General features: G+C 34.3%; 1 protein-coding gene across 2 annotated transcripts; it reads left to right on the top strand.

Moving 5' to 3' along the window:
* The first annotated feature begins 2,079 nt into the window (after window positions 1-2,079).
* On the top strand, window positions 2,080-16,579 carry LOC129265927 (uncharacterized). 2 transcript variants are annotated; one of them, XM_054903836.2, is made up of 4 exons: window positions 2,080-3,289; window positions 7,142-7,318; window positions 14,193-14,330; window positions 14,861-16,579. In XM_054903836.2, exons 1-4 carry the CDS (start codon window positions 3,199-3,201, stop codon window positions 15,058-15,060), a joined length of 606 nt encoding a protein of 201 aa, XP_054759811.2. In that variant the 5' UTR covers window positions 2,080-3,198; the 3' UTR covers window positions 15,061-16,579. The 2 variants fall into 2 exon arrangements, with proteins under 2 accessions (XP_054759811.2, XP_063958248.1); XM_064102178.1 differs by lacking the exon at window positions 2,080-3,289 and adding an exon at window positions 5,643-5,939.
* The last annotated feature ends 71 nt before the right edge of the window (window positions 16,580-16,650 follow it).

Genomic DNA, 16,650 nt, shown 5'->3' with positions numbered 1-16,650 from the left:
AAATATCAATGTTATTGAATATGATTGGTGCCTTGCATGTATTTGTTATCTATTACAGCACTTTTTATCTGAGAGAGTTGCAAGAGGGGCTTCCCCACTCCCGTTACTCATGAAACAATATCTTTAGCAAGTGCTATGTATTTGGTAGTAAAATCTTAGCTTCATGACCTTGCTCTCATAACAGAAATGTTAGCAATTAATCTTATGCTTGATTTTCACAATTGTCCATTGCAGTCAATGCAATCAATCATAAATAAACAGTTCTATGGTGATTGCTAAGCTTTTTGTTGGTTACAGGCTTGGTTGCAAACTTTGTGATTAATTGTACAGCAACTGATTTGTACACTAGATTGTATGTAATGCTCAATGTAATCAAATGAGCCCTGCAATCAAGCACTAAGGTTTTTATCATTGGATGATTGATATAGTGTAAATATGAAGCCCTGAAAAATTTCATCAAAATCAAAATATACCAGAACATTTTATTGACCAGAATCACCAGGGGCCCATTGCATAAAAGTTACTTTTTTAGTAACTTCGCCATACAATGGTAATTTTCCTGAAATCAATTATTCTGATTAGCTGTTGAACATCGCAACCATGGTAGTTTCCATTAGATAGCCTTTCCTTCATAACAAGCAGTGGGGAACATTCTACAATGCAAGGGGTACCACAGAATTCAGTTCTTGATTGCATTTCAAAATATTCATATTTCCATTTCTCTATCTATCCATGATTATTTGCCACCAACATATGAAGAATTTGACACATTAATTTGCCCTTTTCAATCATTCCCATGGTATTGTTACGTACACTTATGGATCTTTGTTTTGTTCGTTTTCTTTCTTTTTTTTTACTTGAATATGAAGCTTTCTTTCTCGTCATCAATGTCCTGATCACCTTATATTTTGGGGGTAAATTATTTACACTTTTAAACTCATCCTCAAGTTTAATCATGTGGTGAAAAGATATTTGCTGTATTAATGTTATTAGATTCTTCTAAAGCAGTTTTTAAGCAGCAAAAGTTGCTGCCTATCTATAGATTTGCCGTTATAATTCTCAGTTGGCAATGGGCTTTGTTTATGGTTGACATGTCATTATGTTCAACATGTAAAACATGTGTTTTATATATATTTTTGTAACTGTTAAATGTTATTGAATTTAATGCGAGATATATACATGCTTATGGAATAAAAATTTATACACCAATGCAAGTAGATATTTGACATTGTCAATGAGATTATTATGATTATGTTACAGTTATTTTGATAGAATTTATTGTATTATTGGGGGAGGAGGAAGAAGAATAGAAAAGAAGAGGAGAAGGAAAACATGCAAGCGCTTTGTGCTAACACTATTTGTTTTGTGAGGTACATATACTCATTCCCCCAAAGTTGCTGAAAATTACTAATATTTTATCTTATTCACGATTACAACTGGTGCTTAATTCTTTAGTTTTCAGGTCTAAATACATATCACAGAGTGTTAGCACGCGCTTACATTACTAGGCTTTATCATGATTGTAAAAATAATGTTAGAACGGTCGTTAAACTTCACCCTCTGGGACTACCCCCTCTCTAGCTTTTAGATATTCGACATCGATCGGCCGATGTTGCCGATAGAGGATAATTTTTTCCACCCCTCCCCGGTATATTTGTAAAAGGTGGATCCGCCCAATTACATGTAAAATTAAAAAGGGGGAGAATAAAAATAGAAATGATATCGTGTAGGAAATGGGGTTATACACTTTATATTATCCATCGGAAATAGCATTTAACACTGAATCTTTTCATCAGAGTAAAATTGCATGCATGCAATCAATAAGCTAAAATAAAATAAAATATATCAGAACCGAAAGAAAGGTTATGCCTATATTCTTAAAACTGTTCCAAACTTTCATTATCAAATAAAGAATATATAGCGGTGCATGATACTTATTATCTAACAGATTTTGACAAAATGACACAAATGAAATGCAACTGGAAACAATCTGAGCCGTATTCTTAAGGAATATAATTTTGATTTTGGATGAAATTAAACTTCATATTGATTGGTTACATCATTTTCTCCTTCACTATAGCCGAGTGATCCGATGCAGCATGTCGCTGCTGTGGTTTGAACAACTCGACAGTTGAAAGGAAGTTACAATTATGCTTCTGTCATGTGCGCTCTTCCGGGAGGGGCCAAGGAGGAGAGGAAGAGATGAGCTTAACAACGGGGATGAATCTCACGACGGAATCGAGGAAGGGGGAGCTTAGGTGCATGACGTAGATGTGACGGTGATTACGAGGTGTGGGGGAAAATAGGGAGGAGTATGTTCGGTTTGGATTCGGGGAGGAGAAGGAATGAATCCAAAGAACAAGGGATATTGTACAAGAAAAGCGAACAAATCGACTTTTCACGGATTGCGGACGGTGAAGGAGTGAGAAGATTTGCTGTAGATAGATCCATTCTCGACAGCCGCCAACTGAGAATTGCGACGACCATCCACAGCTATCTTAAGAATGATATAACTTTCTCATAATATTTTTTTATATCGGATATTGCGAACGTTTGCATTATGGCCTATACAAGTTGAATCAATAGGGAAACAAATTTTCTGTGATATGATTCATTTTTGCTATTTTGTTCTTGCATTTGGTTCATCATTGCCCATCTAAAGATAATGAATTTACTCTATTATTCCACCATGGCTGCTTTTCAGTCACCTTTCATACCCCCTAGAATCATATCCCAGCTAATTAATGAAATGCTTGGCTATGAGGGGCAAGTGCAATTCAATAAACAGGAATAGAAGCGTGTCCCTCTCGATGTCCAAGCCACCCAAGTAGCTTTCTCCAGAGCAAACAATTTGGAAATAGTTTCCAGACGACTTCCCATAACACCCCCCCCCCGACCCCCTCCTTCGACGCCACCATTACACTCGGAATGAGCCAGCAGACAACGAAGTCATGCAGATGAAATTTTGGTTTCGAGTTCACATGATCAGAATACGAAACGTGTATTGGACGGGTTTACACGATCTTGTGGAGAGATTTGTTTTATGAAAAGGAATCTATTTGACACCTTACCACACTGGAATACATACGAACTTTTGATGTGAGCGTATTAATTATTTGTGTGCACACGCCGCAGGAGCGGTTGGATATTGTATCTTGAATGTGAAGCTCAACTGAGGTTCAGGGAGTCGAATCCAAGATGGGTGCTTGCATATCTGGATCGAGACTCCAATGGAAGAACACAGCGAAGAAACCAATGAAGATTCTCATTGTAGGATTAAATGGTGCTGGTAAGTTATTTTTAAAAAGATCCTAAGAGAAACTAACAACTATTATAAATAAAACACTGAAAGTTACTGATATTCATAAAATGCAAATTGCCATTTTTAGGTATCACTTAAATAAGAATTAGTTACCTTTATCATTTCATGATTTTACTTTGAATAGGGACATTCATTGCTATATCCAACTAGACATTCATTTGGTTTTCACTTATTCACTCCCGGGAGTGCCTTCATTAGCCCATAAATCAATAAATTAGGTAGAACCTAACATTTGGAATTCACTACCTTTAAGATTTGTAACAATATCTTATCATTCAAGAAGAATATGAAGGATTTATATCTCTCCAAATATTGTAAATGATATTTTTAAAAACCTCTCATAATTGAGGTGCATTTATGATTTTTTAAATTTTATTTCGAGCCATGTTTTAGTTAAACGAGTTACTGACGATGTTATTTAAATGGGAAGTTCACCCTGGTAAAAAGTTTATTGTAAAAATAGCACTGAAAATGAAAAAAAAATATTGCCGAAGGTTTGAGAAAAAAAATCCATCAAATATATATATATATATTTTCATTTTTGACGTCATCAGATGCGCGCAACTTTCCTACATATCATATAATAAAAAATCAGTGAAGTTTCATTATCTTAGAAAATTGATAATGGTTTTTACTGTACCTTCAGTATATCAATAGACACATCACTTCACACCCGTTCCTAAAAAAGAAAACAAAAATAAGTCATCAAGAACCATTGAAAAATTGAAATTAAGGCATCTTATAAGGCATAACATATGGGGCAGCTGCTCGTTTATGACGTCACAAATTCCGAACTTGAACTTCTAATAACTATCTTAGTCTTTAATGGATTTTCCTCTAAACTTCCCCAAGATTTTTTATTATTTTTTTCTGCTATTTTTAAAACAAAATTTTCTTCAGGGTGAACTTGAAATACTATAATCTATACTTTTAATGTTCAAAGAAAATATTTGGGCCAACTTCCCGCCCCCCACACGATAAAAATGTGCGATTTTTATACAAAATTTTCAGAATTGTTTTCACTATTCCTTGCTATTTTGCCACATTTTACCCCCACGCTGGCCGACTCGGAATTAAGGATTATTTCAAAAAATTAACTGGAAACAACATTTTTTAGGAGTACTGTTTTGAAGAAAAAGTGTACATTTCGTCATCTTATTCTTTTTTTCACCAAGTTCTATCTTAGAGTAATAGAACTATCATTCTTAGAGTGGATTAAATATCAGGAAGTTTGCTCTTTCCACTAATTCTATTTCAAGAAAATATTTGTTTTAATTTACATCACACTGCTCTCTTTCCCTCTATTTTCCCTCTCGAAAGCTACATTGAAAACAAAATTAATCACGATTCCATTCATGCTATCTTGATAATCATTATAATAATGATTATGACATTGAGCTTATAAGGCTCTTTATACGGAGGTTTCAAAGCGTGCAATTTGGTAGCCTAACTAATAAAAACAATGAATCTATTAATGAAAAAAAAATGTCATACTACTGACAGAAAAGGGCGACTTTTAGGTACATGGTATAGTAAATTGAAAGTTTTTACCTTTGACCGTGGTAGGTCCATGCTTTGACATTGGTCCAGCTTTGTGATTCTTTCTTTAGTCATGAAGATTACATTCTTGCCAATTACGATTGTGATAATAGCAACAAACAACAACGATAGTGATGTTTATAGAACAATAATGATGATAATAATGATAATAACAATAATTATATTAAAAGTTGTAATAATCATAATAAGAAACAATAATAATGATTATAGTTGTTATCATGCTTCATTATAACAAATTTCATTTCATTTTTATTTCCTTTATTTACAGTGACAGTAAACGTGTACATTAATTAATGCCTTTGATTTACAATATGACCTGAGCATGGGCAGCGATTTGTTTTTCACAAAGTTTTGGTTTCAGCGACTTTCCAAGTATGTCATTGAGTTGATTTTCCGTAATATTTCCTTAATTCGAGTGCAGTATGGGGAAATGACTTGCATTTTTTTAAATCTCACAGTAATAGGACATGTAAACAAATAGCTAGATTGTGAATGTAGGTTTGAAACAGATGTAACAGAGGTGTACCTCAATATTCAATTGATTTAACACGGGTCACGTCAGTCCTCACAGCTCGATCCCTTCATCGAATCCCTTCACCCCCAGCCCCATCCTTCCGGGATCTTCCGGAACCCCCGATCTCTCTCCCTCTCTCTCCCTCTCCCTTTCTCTCTTATCTTCCTATACCCCACCCACATTCCTTCCCCCCTCTCTCCCATTCCGTTGTTATGAGGGGTGATAATTGACGCAAATGTTCCAATCAGACGGAGAGTCGATCTTTGATTTTCAACATGTGACTGGTAACAACATTGACTCTGACCCCCAATTTCAATTGCAATGCTCTTCATGTATAACCATTATGAAAAGATCGCTTTGTCTGTACCTAGAGTGATGAAGCGACAGGGGGCTGTCAAACAGTTCAGAAGTTTAGGAACTCATTGTAACATCAGTCTTTCAACCTTTGCTGGAGCTCTTCATTAAATGAAATCTCTCTATGGATTGACTTTCTTTGTCCCTCCGCTTTACGCAGTCACTGCCAGGCAGATTGGATATGCTCGAGTCAGTTTATTAAGTTTATAACGGATTCATTTTCATATTATCAGGCGTGCTTTTATTTCCGTAAAATTTTTGCTTCAATATTTTTTTACCTAATTAGTATCGACCAATCTAATTATCGTTAGCGTCGAAAGTGTATGTGAATTGATTTGCTCATCAACACTACAGTTTCTGTATGTTCATCTTTACGGAGAAGAATCCAACAAACATGCCTTTAAAATCGAAGGTATAATATGTCATGCTTTAATAAGAAACTTGTATTCTTAGTATTATCGATTTAATTTCCTTGCGTGGCAACCTACAGTTGTAATTCGACACTTTCACTAGATATAAGGCAAAGACATATAAACACTCAGGAAATTCTTAACCAACCTACTGTGTTCGTTAACATGGTGAACCTACCATGGTTAAAAAAATCTCCATTCATCTGACATGTAATTACTTTCACCCAACAGTCGTTAAGTATTATGTTAACCAACCTATTATTTTTCCGCAATTGAAAGTAAAAATAAAAAAATTACGAAGATTTAAAGAAAAGAATCACTGAAAAAGGTAGAAATTATAAACAACAATAAATCTAAATCATATCATCTTAATGAATAAGTTATTGTTGTCGAAAGAAGTACCTAACATCTGCCATGCATGATATAAATTCATAATTCTGATTCAGCTATCAATATTGACTCGTAATTAAAATTCTTAAGATCATACAGGAATGACAGAGCTGTATAAACCAATTGGTCAGTCAATCATCAAGATATCTGTATAATCTACTTATTCGTAATAAGGGTATACCACCGTTGAAAATGATATGACAGGCATGTTCTCTGTGTGTCTCATGTAGTTGCTCTTCGCCATTCATGTGCTCTACCCGCTGGGTGCTCTCGGAAGAGTGTATGGAGAGCTTCCATTATTTGTTGCATTTTCAGACAGTGACCTTCATTTCGTGAAAAAAAAATAATCAGGTGTTAATGACCATATATCAAAAGAGATGGGGTATACCTCTCATTGATTTGATGTACTTATCATGCGCTTGATTGTTGTATATTTTTATCATGTATACATTTCCATATGCCCCTTAATATCAGCTGAATACCGAAAGGGCACCATAATAAAATATTGTTTAAATAAACAACAAACAAATAGATATATAAATTAATAATTTCACGATAAATATCATTAAGATGTTTTTGTTTTGAATGTAGGAAAAACGACCATCCTCTACCGGTTGATGTTGAAAGAGCATGTATTTACAACACCTACCTTGGGATTTAATTCGGAGACCTTTACCCCAATGACTGGTTCCACATTCACTATGCTTGATCTTGGAGATTGGCCTAAACTCCGGGAGCGAGATTGGCATCATTACCAAGAAGCTGAAGGTTTGTGATAGTAAGACGATATAGGACCTAAACTACTTTTTTTTAATAGAAATATGTATTTGCTTGTCCGCATTTCGTCAGGCTTATAAAAATTATTATATAACATTTTTAACACTTTGTGTGGGGCCTGTAAGCCCAAATGAACATGATTGATGCAAAATTAAATCTTAAGAAGATTATAAGGGAAAGGTTTTTATTTTAAAGAATTTCTTTTAATCCCTTTTGAAGTAGAAGTGATGTAAAAATAAGGATAATGAATCTCAACTATTTGTAAGAATCGAATAATTTCATTTATGTCATGTTTATTTAGTTGAATTAATTTCTCCAAACGGGCAATAATGCGCAATGACAATCATGAATCGGAGACAGCTATCGATTGTTCATAGTGCCATTAATTAGCTTAAAAAACTGATAAGGGCTCTCAGCCCATACCATCATTTATGATCATTAACATTCTTAATTACCATGTGATTGCTCGGTAATTTTGCCTTCACTTCAACGAAATTTCCAGATGCATTTCATTATCATGAAATTATTTAATTTAGTATTTTAAAATGATTGTTTGTTTCAAACTCGTTCCTTCTATAATCCACATTCTGCATTTCAACTTTAGTATGTGACTGTACTTTACCTATCATAGTTATCATTTTGCTCAGTATTATTTCAATGCATTCTGGCAGTAGGATTCGAAGGAAGGAATAACTCTTACTCGGTTTGAAGTTCAAGAGAACCCTAGCATGCCATAGAGCATATATTTTTGGGTTTGTGTCTACCCTGTCTCTTATGTTATATCGATGTGAAATTATAAATTGCAGACTAAAAGAACAAAAGAAATCTGCATTTTGACTGAAAATTGGGAATATTAACCACACCGGGTATATGGCAAACGTTTATTATTTTAGTAAAGAAAACAAAGCATATCTGCCCGGCGTTTTTTAATTGATGTTGTATGACCGGACATAATGCAGGAAATAATCCTGATTATATCAAATTTCTCAAGTGTTGGTGCTTGGAGACAGTGATACGTACCTATCTCACTAAACAAACAATGCGAGCGCAAAGCGCAAGCTGAATTATATATATTTATATTGACCCCAAACAGGGACAATTTTATGGACTATTTTTAGGAATTCATGAAGAGCATACATATCTCACCATAGTTCTGACTTCGTTAGCATTGCACCTTAACACATGAAGCACGTTTTGAAGTCATTGTAATCATGAACATCTCACTAATCAAATATGAAGAGGGGCATTCTCAGGCTTGTTTGTAGGAATTCACTCAGACCATACGTATTTCACTAACCAAATGATGCAAGCGCGAAGCGCGAGCTGAAATTTTTTAATATTCAGACCAGAAAAAAAGAACATTGTAAGGACTGTTTTAAGGAATTCATGAAGATCAGACATATCTCACCAATCCACTAATGCGAACGTAAGCACGGACAGGAAATGTTTCATATTCAGACCTTAGAAGGGGGCAATCGCTGTTAGTAGTCATGAAAAAGAAGCATATGTCACGACATAAAACAATAATAAATCGAAGTGCGAGGAAATATATTTGGTGTATTTTGACTTAAAAATGGGGTGAATTAGTACAACGGGATCTTATTTAACAGACAATGCGAGCACCAGGAATGATGAACAAATATTCCCTAAGCAAATAATAAATGAAGAGTTTAGTTGCAAAAGGGATTAGGTCCACTTTGGACCATTCTGAGAAAAAACATGTTTTCTATTCTCACTTACTGCAATATTCTTATGAGAAACTAAATTGTCATGATGTACTACCCTATCTGTGAACATGAAATTGGGTATAAAACAAATCTACCTGTCTTCAATTTTTTCTATAGATTCTTTTAAAAATTATCATTGTGGACCTAACCCCTTTTGCAAGTAAACTGAAATTAATCCAATCTATTTTGATTAAAAAAGTGATTTTTCTTTGCCACTTTTATTCACGTTTTCATGTAAATTTGAAATATTCTTTGTTTTCATCAAAGCGACTAATTTAGAGGTTTTGAGACAGAAAACAATAAAATTTATGAACAATGGACCTAACCCCTTTTGACAAATGAGCTCTTCAGAAGAGTTTGTTTGCAAAAGGGGTTAGGTCCACTCCAAGAAAATTATTTTTTTTAATTCTCCTAAAGTCCTTTATTGCATATTCTTATGCGAAAATAAATTTTCAAGATTCCCTACCATGACAACATAAAATTGGGTATAAAAGAAATCTACCTTTATTCATATTTTTTAAAATATTCTTTTCCAAAAAAATTTGGTGTGGACCTAATCCCTTTTGCAACTAAACTGAAATGGACCTATCCCCTTTTGAAAAAAAAGTGATTTTTCTTTGCCATTTTTGATCACTTTTAAATAGGAATTTCAACTTTCTTTGGTATCATCTTATAGAGCTACTAAAAATCTACACATTGAGACCAAAAAATCATTTTGATGAAAAATGGACCTAACCCCTTTCGCAAGTGAGCTCTTCAAATATTCCCTAAGCAAATAATGTTTCATAAAGTTATGAAAAAAATATTCTTATGTAATATAATATAACATACAGGTATATATGACATAATATAACATAATATTCAACAATTCATTCCCCCCCACTACGTTTCTCTTTCTTTCTCCCTCTTTTTCTCCTTTTCCCACGGGTTTTTTTTTTTTTGGGGGGGGTTTGGCCAGCCGATGGGGGGGGGGGCGCAGTTACGCCACTGCTTAGAGAATATTTAACTCGAAATAATTTCCAAATATACAACTACACTATATTTGTTTCTGAAGTTTAAAATTATGTAGTTGGCATTTACCATGCAACCAAGAGATCATAATATGCTGTTTCTCGGTATTACATCATTTCACAACAGGACAGCCACCCCCAGACAACTTCCCTGGATTCGTGTCCCCCGCGAAAAATCTACCGGATTGCAGGTCTCCCAAAAAGGACACACCAGCCACCCAGGCAGTTTTCTTCTACGGGTGCTGACGTTGTCTTGGGACCGACAAACTATATTGGGATATGCCATAGAGATGTATACTAGTATACATCTCTATGGGATATGCCCATCACACATTTCTTTACAACCTTCTTTCATTATGAAATATAAATTATCATCTAATCCGAAATACGTTTACGCTTCCGTCTGGATACGACCACTTTTACAAGATATAGGCAATATGAAAATGCTTCACTTTCGTTTCTTTATTATCAATGGATACCGGAATTTCCCAAAGAAGAAAATGATCATGCCTTTGATGTGTTCAAGATGTGAGATCGAAACCAAGGTGGATAAATGAAGTACTCGTAACAAAGAAAGGGAAAGTTAAATGCAATGGTATTCAAGAGGTTTTAAACAGGAAGACTTGTTGTATTGTCATTTTTTTTTCAAAACCAAGTCCAAGTGGACTAAAACTTTTATTGCTCTTGATTACAATCACCATAAGAGACATCTATTAAAATTATAAGGTACATCCTGTAATAGATATGGGGAATGTGTAATAGTAATAATAAAATTCTTGTCTCTTACAAAAATAGTGCTCAAGAAAATTGCCGAAAGTAATTAGATTAAGAAATTGTCAAAAGCTTTTTTTCTTCATCTGCTTAGTTCAGGTGCTCAGTAAAACCCAGAAGGGTGTAAGACCCTCTCTTGTTTGGTCCTTCACGCTTGCACATTTCGTGTGTAGGCCTACAAGAATTCGAATGAAGACCAAACGATTGCGTAAGTTCAATTAAGTTCTATAATTTGTCAGTTTGTAATTGAGTCGAATCGGATTTTTGGCGCTGAACCGACTCTACATGTATAATGCGTATATATTATGATGTACTTCAGGGTGGTTAAAACTGCCATGAATTTTCATCGAAGCAGACTACCCGATACCGACTAGTCCTTCCTAACATTTCATGATCTTTCTAAAAATATCTTAATGTACCTTGGTATTCAGCCAGATTTCATGTGAAAAATAAGTGATGCGATGGCTCTTACCCTTTTGGCATTGCAGTCAAAATGACGATTTATGCAGAAATATACATGTAAGCAGTTTTATTTATATGCAGAAAAAACCAGCATTACTTGGCATTATCGGCCCACTGGCGTATATGGATGGAAAGGGGGAGGGGCGGTGGTTATTTTCATGGAAATTTTGTTTAACATAACCGGATTTCAGAATATACACCCCAATTTTTTTACACTATTACTGTCAAATTACCATTTCTTGCTTCACTCGCTTGCAAATTGTGAACAATATTGTGCATCGCACCAGAATCTCGACCCCTCATATTCTTTGCCTCATAACGCAACTGCAAGTGTCGGATTGTTGGTTTGTTTTTTATTTTGTTTAACACATTTGATTTACAAAATGAATAAAAGTGGAATATTTTATAGTATCGATTCCAGGAGAGGAAATATATAGATGATAAAGAGATTATGATTACATAAGTGCGTGTCACAACAGAATACAGACAACCCACATTGTGACTTTCATTGGCGAGCTTAAAAAAAGAGAAGTGGATCCTGTAGCCTCATGCTTACGATAGAAACGGAAACATAAATTTCTATAAATATAAATATATATCAGACTATCGCATTGTTACTTCCGATGGAATTAATGAAAGATGTTTGATGACCCGTTCCGTGTGATTTCCTTTGAATATTCCCGGCATAGAATTTGAGCGGCTGCATTGAATTTATCTACAGTATCTCTGTTTAGTTATGCATTCACTTTACTCGCTATGTGCATGTGTTTATTTCAAACATTCATTTATCTCTCGCCTGCATAGTAGATCAATACAAGTGCCGCTTTTCCGACGGCGGCGGCGATGGCGACGTCATCAACACGGAAATCATAACCAATGTTAAATTTGTCATCATAATTAAATAGCCTATAAGGGCCTATTTCATGAAACTTCGATGTATTGGTAATCAAGTATTCGACCGTCTGACATGAGTTATAGGTCAAGTGAAAGTCACAAGGGGAAAGGTCGTTTAGGGTCAACGAACTTTGACCACGTTATGGTATCGATATCATGATGTTAACCTAGGTTGTGATTTTAAATTTTCAAGATAATTTTGCGAAATCCCATAAAACTTTCATGTAATGTTTATCAGGTATCGGCAAATGGAAGAATGTAAGTAATTTCAGGTCACTGGGAAAACGTCAAAGGTCATTTGAGGTCAACCAAAATAACAAATGAATGTTTGTTCTTTCCTTATTTAAAAAAAAATTATTTACCGTACATGTAGTTTTCAAAGTTAGCATTACTTTTATAGAATTATGAATTGTATGCGAGACTAAGAGAGGTCTTCCGCAAGTTTTGTCTGTATTTATTATTACTTATTTATTTATTCGTTCGTTAATCCAGTTATTCATTCATTAGTTTATTTATTTCTATCTTTATTTCTTTAATTATTTATATATCAGAGAAAACAGGGACAGAGTTAAAGTGTAGTATACATGACATGGATATGGATGGTTAGTTTGATATATAGATAGATAGACAGATAGATAGATAGAGAGAGAGATAGAAGATAGATAGATAGAGAGAGAGAGAGATAGAAGATAGATAGATAGATAGATAGATAGATAGATAGATAGATAGATAGATAGATAGATAGATAGCAGATAGATAGATATATAGATAGATAGATAGATAGATAGATAGATAGATAGATAGATAGATAGATAGATAGATATATAGATAGATAGATAGATAAATAGATAGATAGATAGATAGATAGATAGATAGATAGATAGATAGATAGATAGATAGATAGATAGATAGATAGATAGATAGATAGATAGATAGATAGATAGATAGAGAGATAGAAGATAGATAGATATATAGATAGAGAGAGAGAGAGAGATAGAAGATAGATAGATAGATGATGTTGGTCTTGAGACATGCCAGTATCTATTATGTACGATATCTTCCCAATTTTCTTAAGAATAAAATGCTGGTTGTGTGAATTAGTGTCAGGCATTTTGGCCAAAACAAACACAGAAACAAGCACAATTTTTTGGGTTTTTGAGGAAGAATGTTTCCGAACCATAATTTCAATAAGTATTATAAAATACCATTTCCGTAATTAGGACGGTTTTAGCATGCTTCAAAACATTCCTCTTGGTACCCAGCACTCATTTACCACTTTAATGTAATGCAGAGAGAGTTGATTAAGATTAAATTCCTTATACACGTTTACTTCATCAAACATCTTCCAATTTGGGTTTGATGTACTGATCGGGAATATGACACATCTGCAGGGTTCCTAATTACATTAAGTTTAGTTGCATTAGGAATAATTGAGGGTAGTCAATCACAGCTGCTAATGTGACGTAAATGAGAATTATTAGCACCTGCTTTGACTTAAAGTTCTTAATGAATCGGAGAATGTTTTAAAGACATGTTCGTTGTTTGTAATTTCCTGTATTTGTTATAACCATTAAAATGATGAAATACGTTTCAAAAGTATGAGATATTGGATTGATGACAAGTAAGATATTATATAGGGGAATATGATGTCGGTCTGTTGTTTCTGCCTCGTTAATACGAAGTGGAAAGTCTGCTATAGAAGTACTCACGACGTGTGGATAGGCTAACAGACGCTTGATATGTTCAATACCAAGTATAACTTAAAAAGATATAATTATTCACTTTAACCAATGTTGTGATTCACTCGTTTCCGCATTCAGCTTGTTTGATAGACAGGGCTTTATTTATCTCCTTTCAGACCTTTCTCATCCCGTTTGTCATTGAATAAGCAGTTTACTATTGTCTGTCCTCTGATAAATTTTCTAAAAAGCTTTCTGTTTCATTTCTGCCATTCAAAAGACTGAATTGAATTAACAGCATGAATTATATGGCTCTTTGCAGGGATCGCTTTCGTGGTTGACAGTGCCGACCCTGGCTCACTGGAAAATGCCAGAGATTTTCTTTTCAAAGTCCTCAAACTACAAGGTCTCCCAAGAGGAATTCCTATCGTCGTCTTTGCGAATAAGCAAGAGCTCTCCGGTAGGTTTGGCGAGTAGAAAGGTAGAAACGTTATTTTTTATAGATTAAAATGGTTGTACGAATGCAATTTCTATGAAAATCATTGCCCTGCAAGGTAAAGGTTTATATTTAGCTTAACGTGTGGATTAACCGTCACCATTGTCGCAGGAACAAATATCGTGGAACCACATTATATTGCGGTGCCACGGGGGGGGGGGGGGGGTCAGGGGGGCTTCCGCCAGTATGATTTTACAACAAGAAAAAATGGAGAAAAAAAGGAGGGAAACAATATTATTGAAGAATATATGAAGGAGAGGAACGGGACGTGTCATATTATAATACCCTTTGGATTTAACTGAGAAAAATATAACGTCACCTCTTAGGCCATCTTGCCCCCCCCCCCCCCCAAAAAAAAAAAATCGTGATATTATCTTTAAGTGTTGTATTATATAGTACTGTTAACAAAACGGAGTAGTTGTTGGTTACTATAACTGGTCAAATATATATTTTTTATTTCACATATTCGTTTTTTTTTATTTTGGTATTTATAGGTGCGTGTGACATCTATCACATATTGGAAGCTATGGCGCTTCACTCTGTCTACACAAACCCCTGGTATCTCCAAGCTGCTAGCGCCGCCAACGGTGAGGGTCTTCTAGAAGGCATCAAAGAACTCGGTCAGATGATCCAGAGATGTCGTCAACGAAACACGCTCAGACGAAGAAGATCACGTGGTTCACGGGTCCAATAGGATCGATATAAAAAGACTCCAATGAGAAACTATGAAAATACTTGTCGGCATGATTGAATGATGTTTGATATTTTTAACTTGGTCACATGCATTTAATCACTACTAGCACGTGACAGCTAGCCCTGATGAAGCAATGGTATCGACGCTGGCAACTGATACGCGAAGACAGGCCGCGTACATAAAATTCACCAAGATATCCTGTATGCATCTCGATTATTGATAAATTCCTGGATTCGTATACGGATGCATTTTTCGATTCTTTGCTTTATGAAATGGCGTTGATATTACAATTCTTCTTCAAACCTATTCACCACCCACCCCACGCATTATTCATCTTCGTAATGATTGTGGCATTTTTGCACATTGCAGGCATTTCAATTCTTGATAAGGTATCAGTCCTAATTGCTAGCAAGTCATTAGTAAAGAAATTTGAACTTAAAATCACGGGGAACCCAAACACCTTCTTACAAATATTTCCTCTTTCTTGGCATTCACATATAAAGAAAAACACTCAGAATTAAAATATAACAATATGTAATGTTGTAAATTTCAATTGGCTATATAAATATACAGTCAATCAAAAGTAAGCCTACAATTATCTACTTTATATCACGTGGTATTCAAAAGAGGCATATTATCGAAATTGCAATATAGAATTCCACTTTTTATACAAAAAACAAAAACAAAAACCTTCCACTGTACATATTCTTCTTTTTCATTTGAATAGGAATGCTGATATTATTTTGCAAAATTAATATTTTGCAATATATTTTTTGCATTAAAAATTGTTATAAATTTGTTCAGATAAACAATTATTCTCTGCATATTATGCAGATAATAGTTTTTAATCTAAATATTTTTATTACCGTTGATTGGTTGATATGTTAAACTTGCTATCTTTTTCCTATAAAGTTTCTGGTGATTTAATGACTTAAAATCATAGAGCAAATTCCGAATTCGATATTCTGAACCATGTGTTTTAGTCATGATATTTACAAACACAGCTTATGGACAGAACCGATTTACACTGTCATGATTTATCCACAAGAAATGAATATCGAGAGAATTTGATGGCTAAATTCAATTGTAGATAACTTTGTAAAAAAAAATTAATACACCGACTAGTAACAATAAGTGTTTGATATTTTACTTTAAAAATGTGTTTTACTCGAATTGTATAATTTACGCCAATTCCCTCTCGCTGAAATTTACTTTTCGAGTAACTTTTTAAAGACCTGGGAATTATTTTCAGATGATGTTTCTAGAATTTTGTTAAAATTGGTTGTACCAATATTGACAAGGATGATATTTGTCAGTCAAATAAATGTGACTATATCTGTTGCTCTGAATTTTGATACCGTTAAACAATTACCGTATACACATTTTATATCACTGTAAATACCAGTCACGCCCATCATCTGACTGAAGCAACTTCTGTTATTGTCCATATGTGTTGTATATTCTCCTTGAATTCTAAGTGCAGGTATTTTGTGCAATAAATGCTCTTGTATTTAACTAATATTAGAGTGGCAGTGTGTCTATATTTTCGGCTAAATCATCATCTTTTTTTACTCAATGAAAGTCACAACA

Source organism: Lytechinus pictus, chromosome 7 (genome assembly GCF_037042905.1).
Source record: "Lytechinus pictus isolate F3 Inbred chromosome 7, Lp3.0, whole genome shotgun sequence".
NCBI classification, from domain to species: Eukaryota; Metazoa; Echinodermata; class Echinoidea; order Temnopleuroida; family Toxopneustidae; genus Lytechinus; species Lytechinus pictus.
Note: the sequence above shows the minus strand (reverse complement) of the source record. Positions and strands in the feature narration are given on the sequence as shown.

Excerpts from the sequence above, each read along its gene's own strand:
- LOC129265927 (XM_054903836.2), top strand. The coding sequence starts at position 3,199 with ATGGGTGCTTGCATATCTGGATCGAGACTCCAATGGAAGAACACAGCG. Across the intron at positions 3,290-7,141 it reads TGTAGGATTAAATGGTGCTG|GAAAAACGACCATCCTCTAC; the intron begins GTAAGTTATTTT and ends TTTTGAATGTAG. Across the intron at positions 7,319-14,192 it reads TCATTACCAAGAAGCTGAAG|GGATCGCTTTCGTGGTTGAC; the intron begins GTTTGTGATAGT and ends GGCTCTTTGCAG.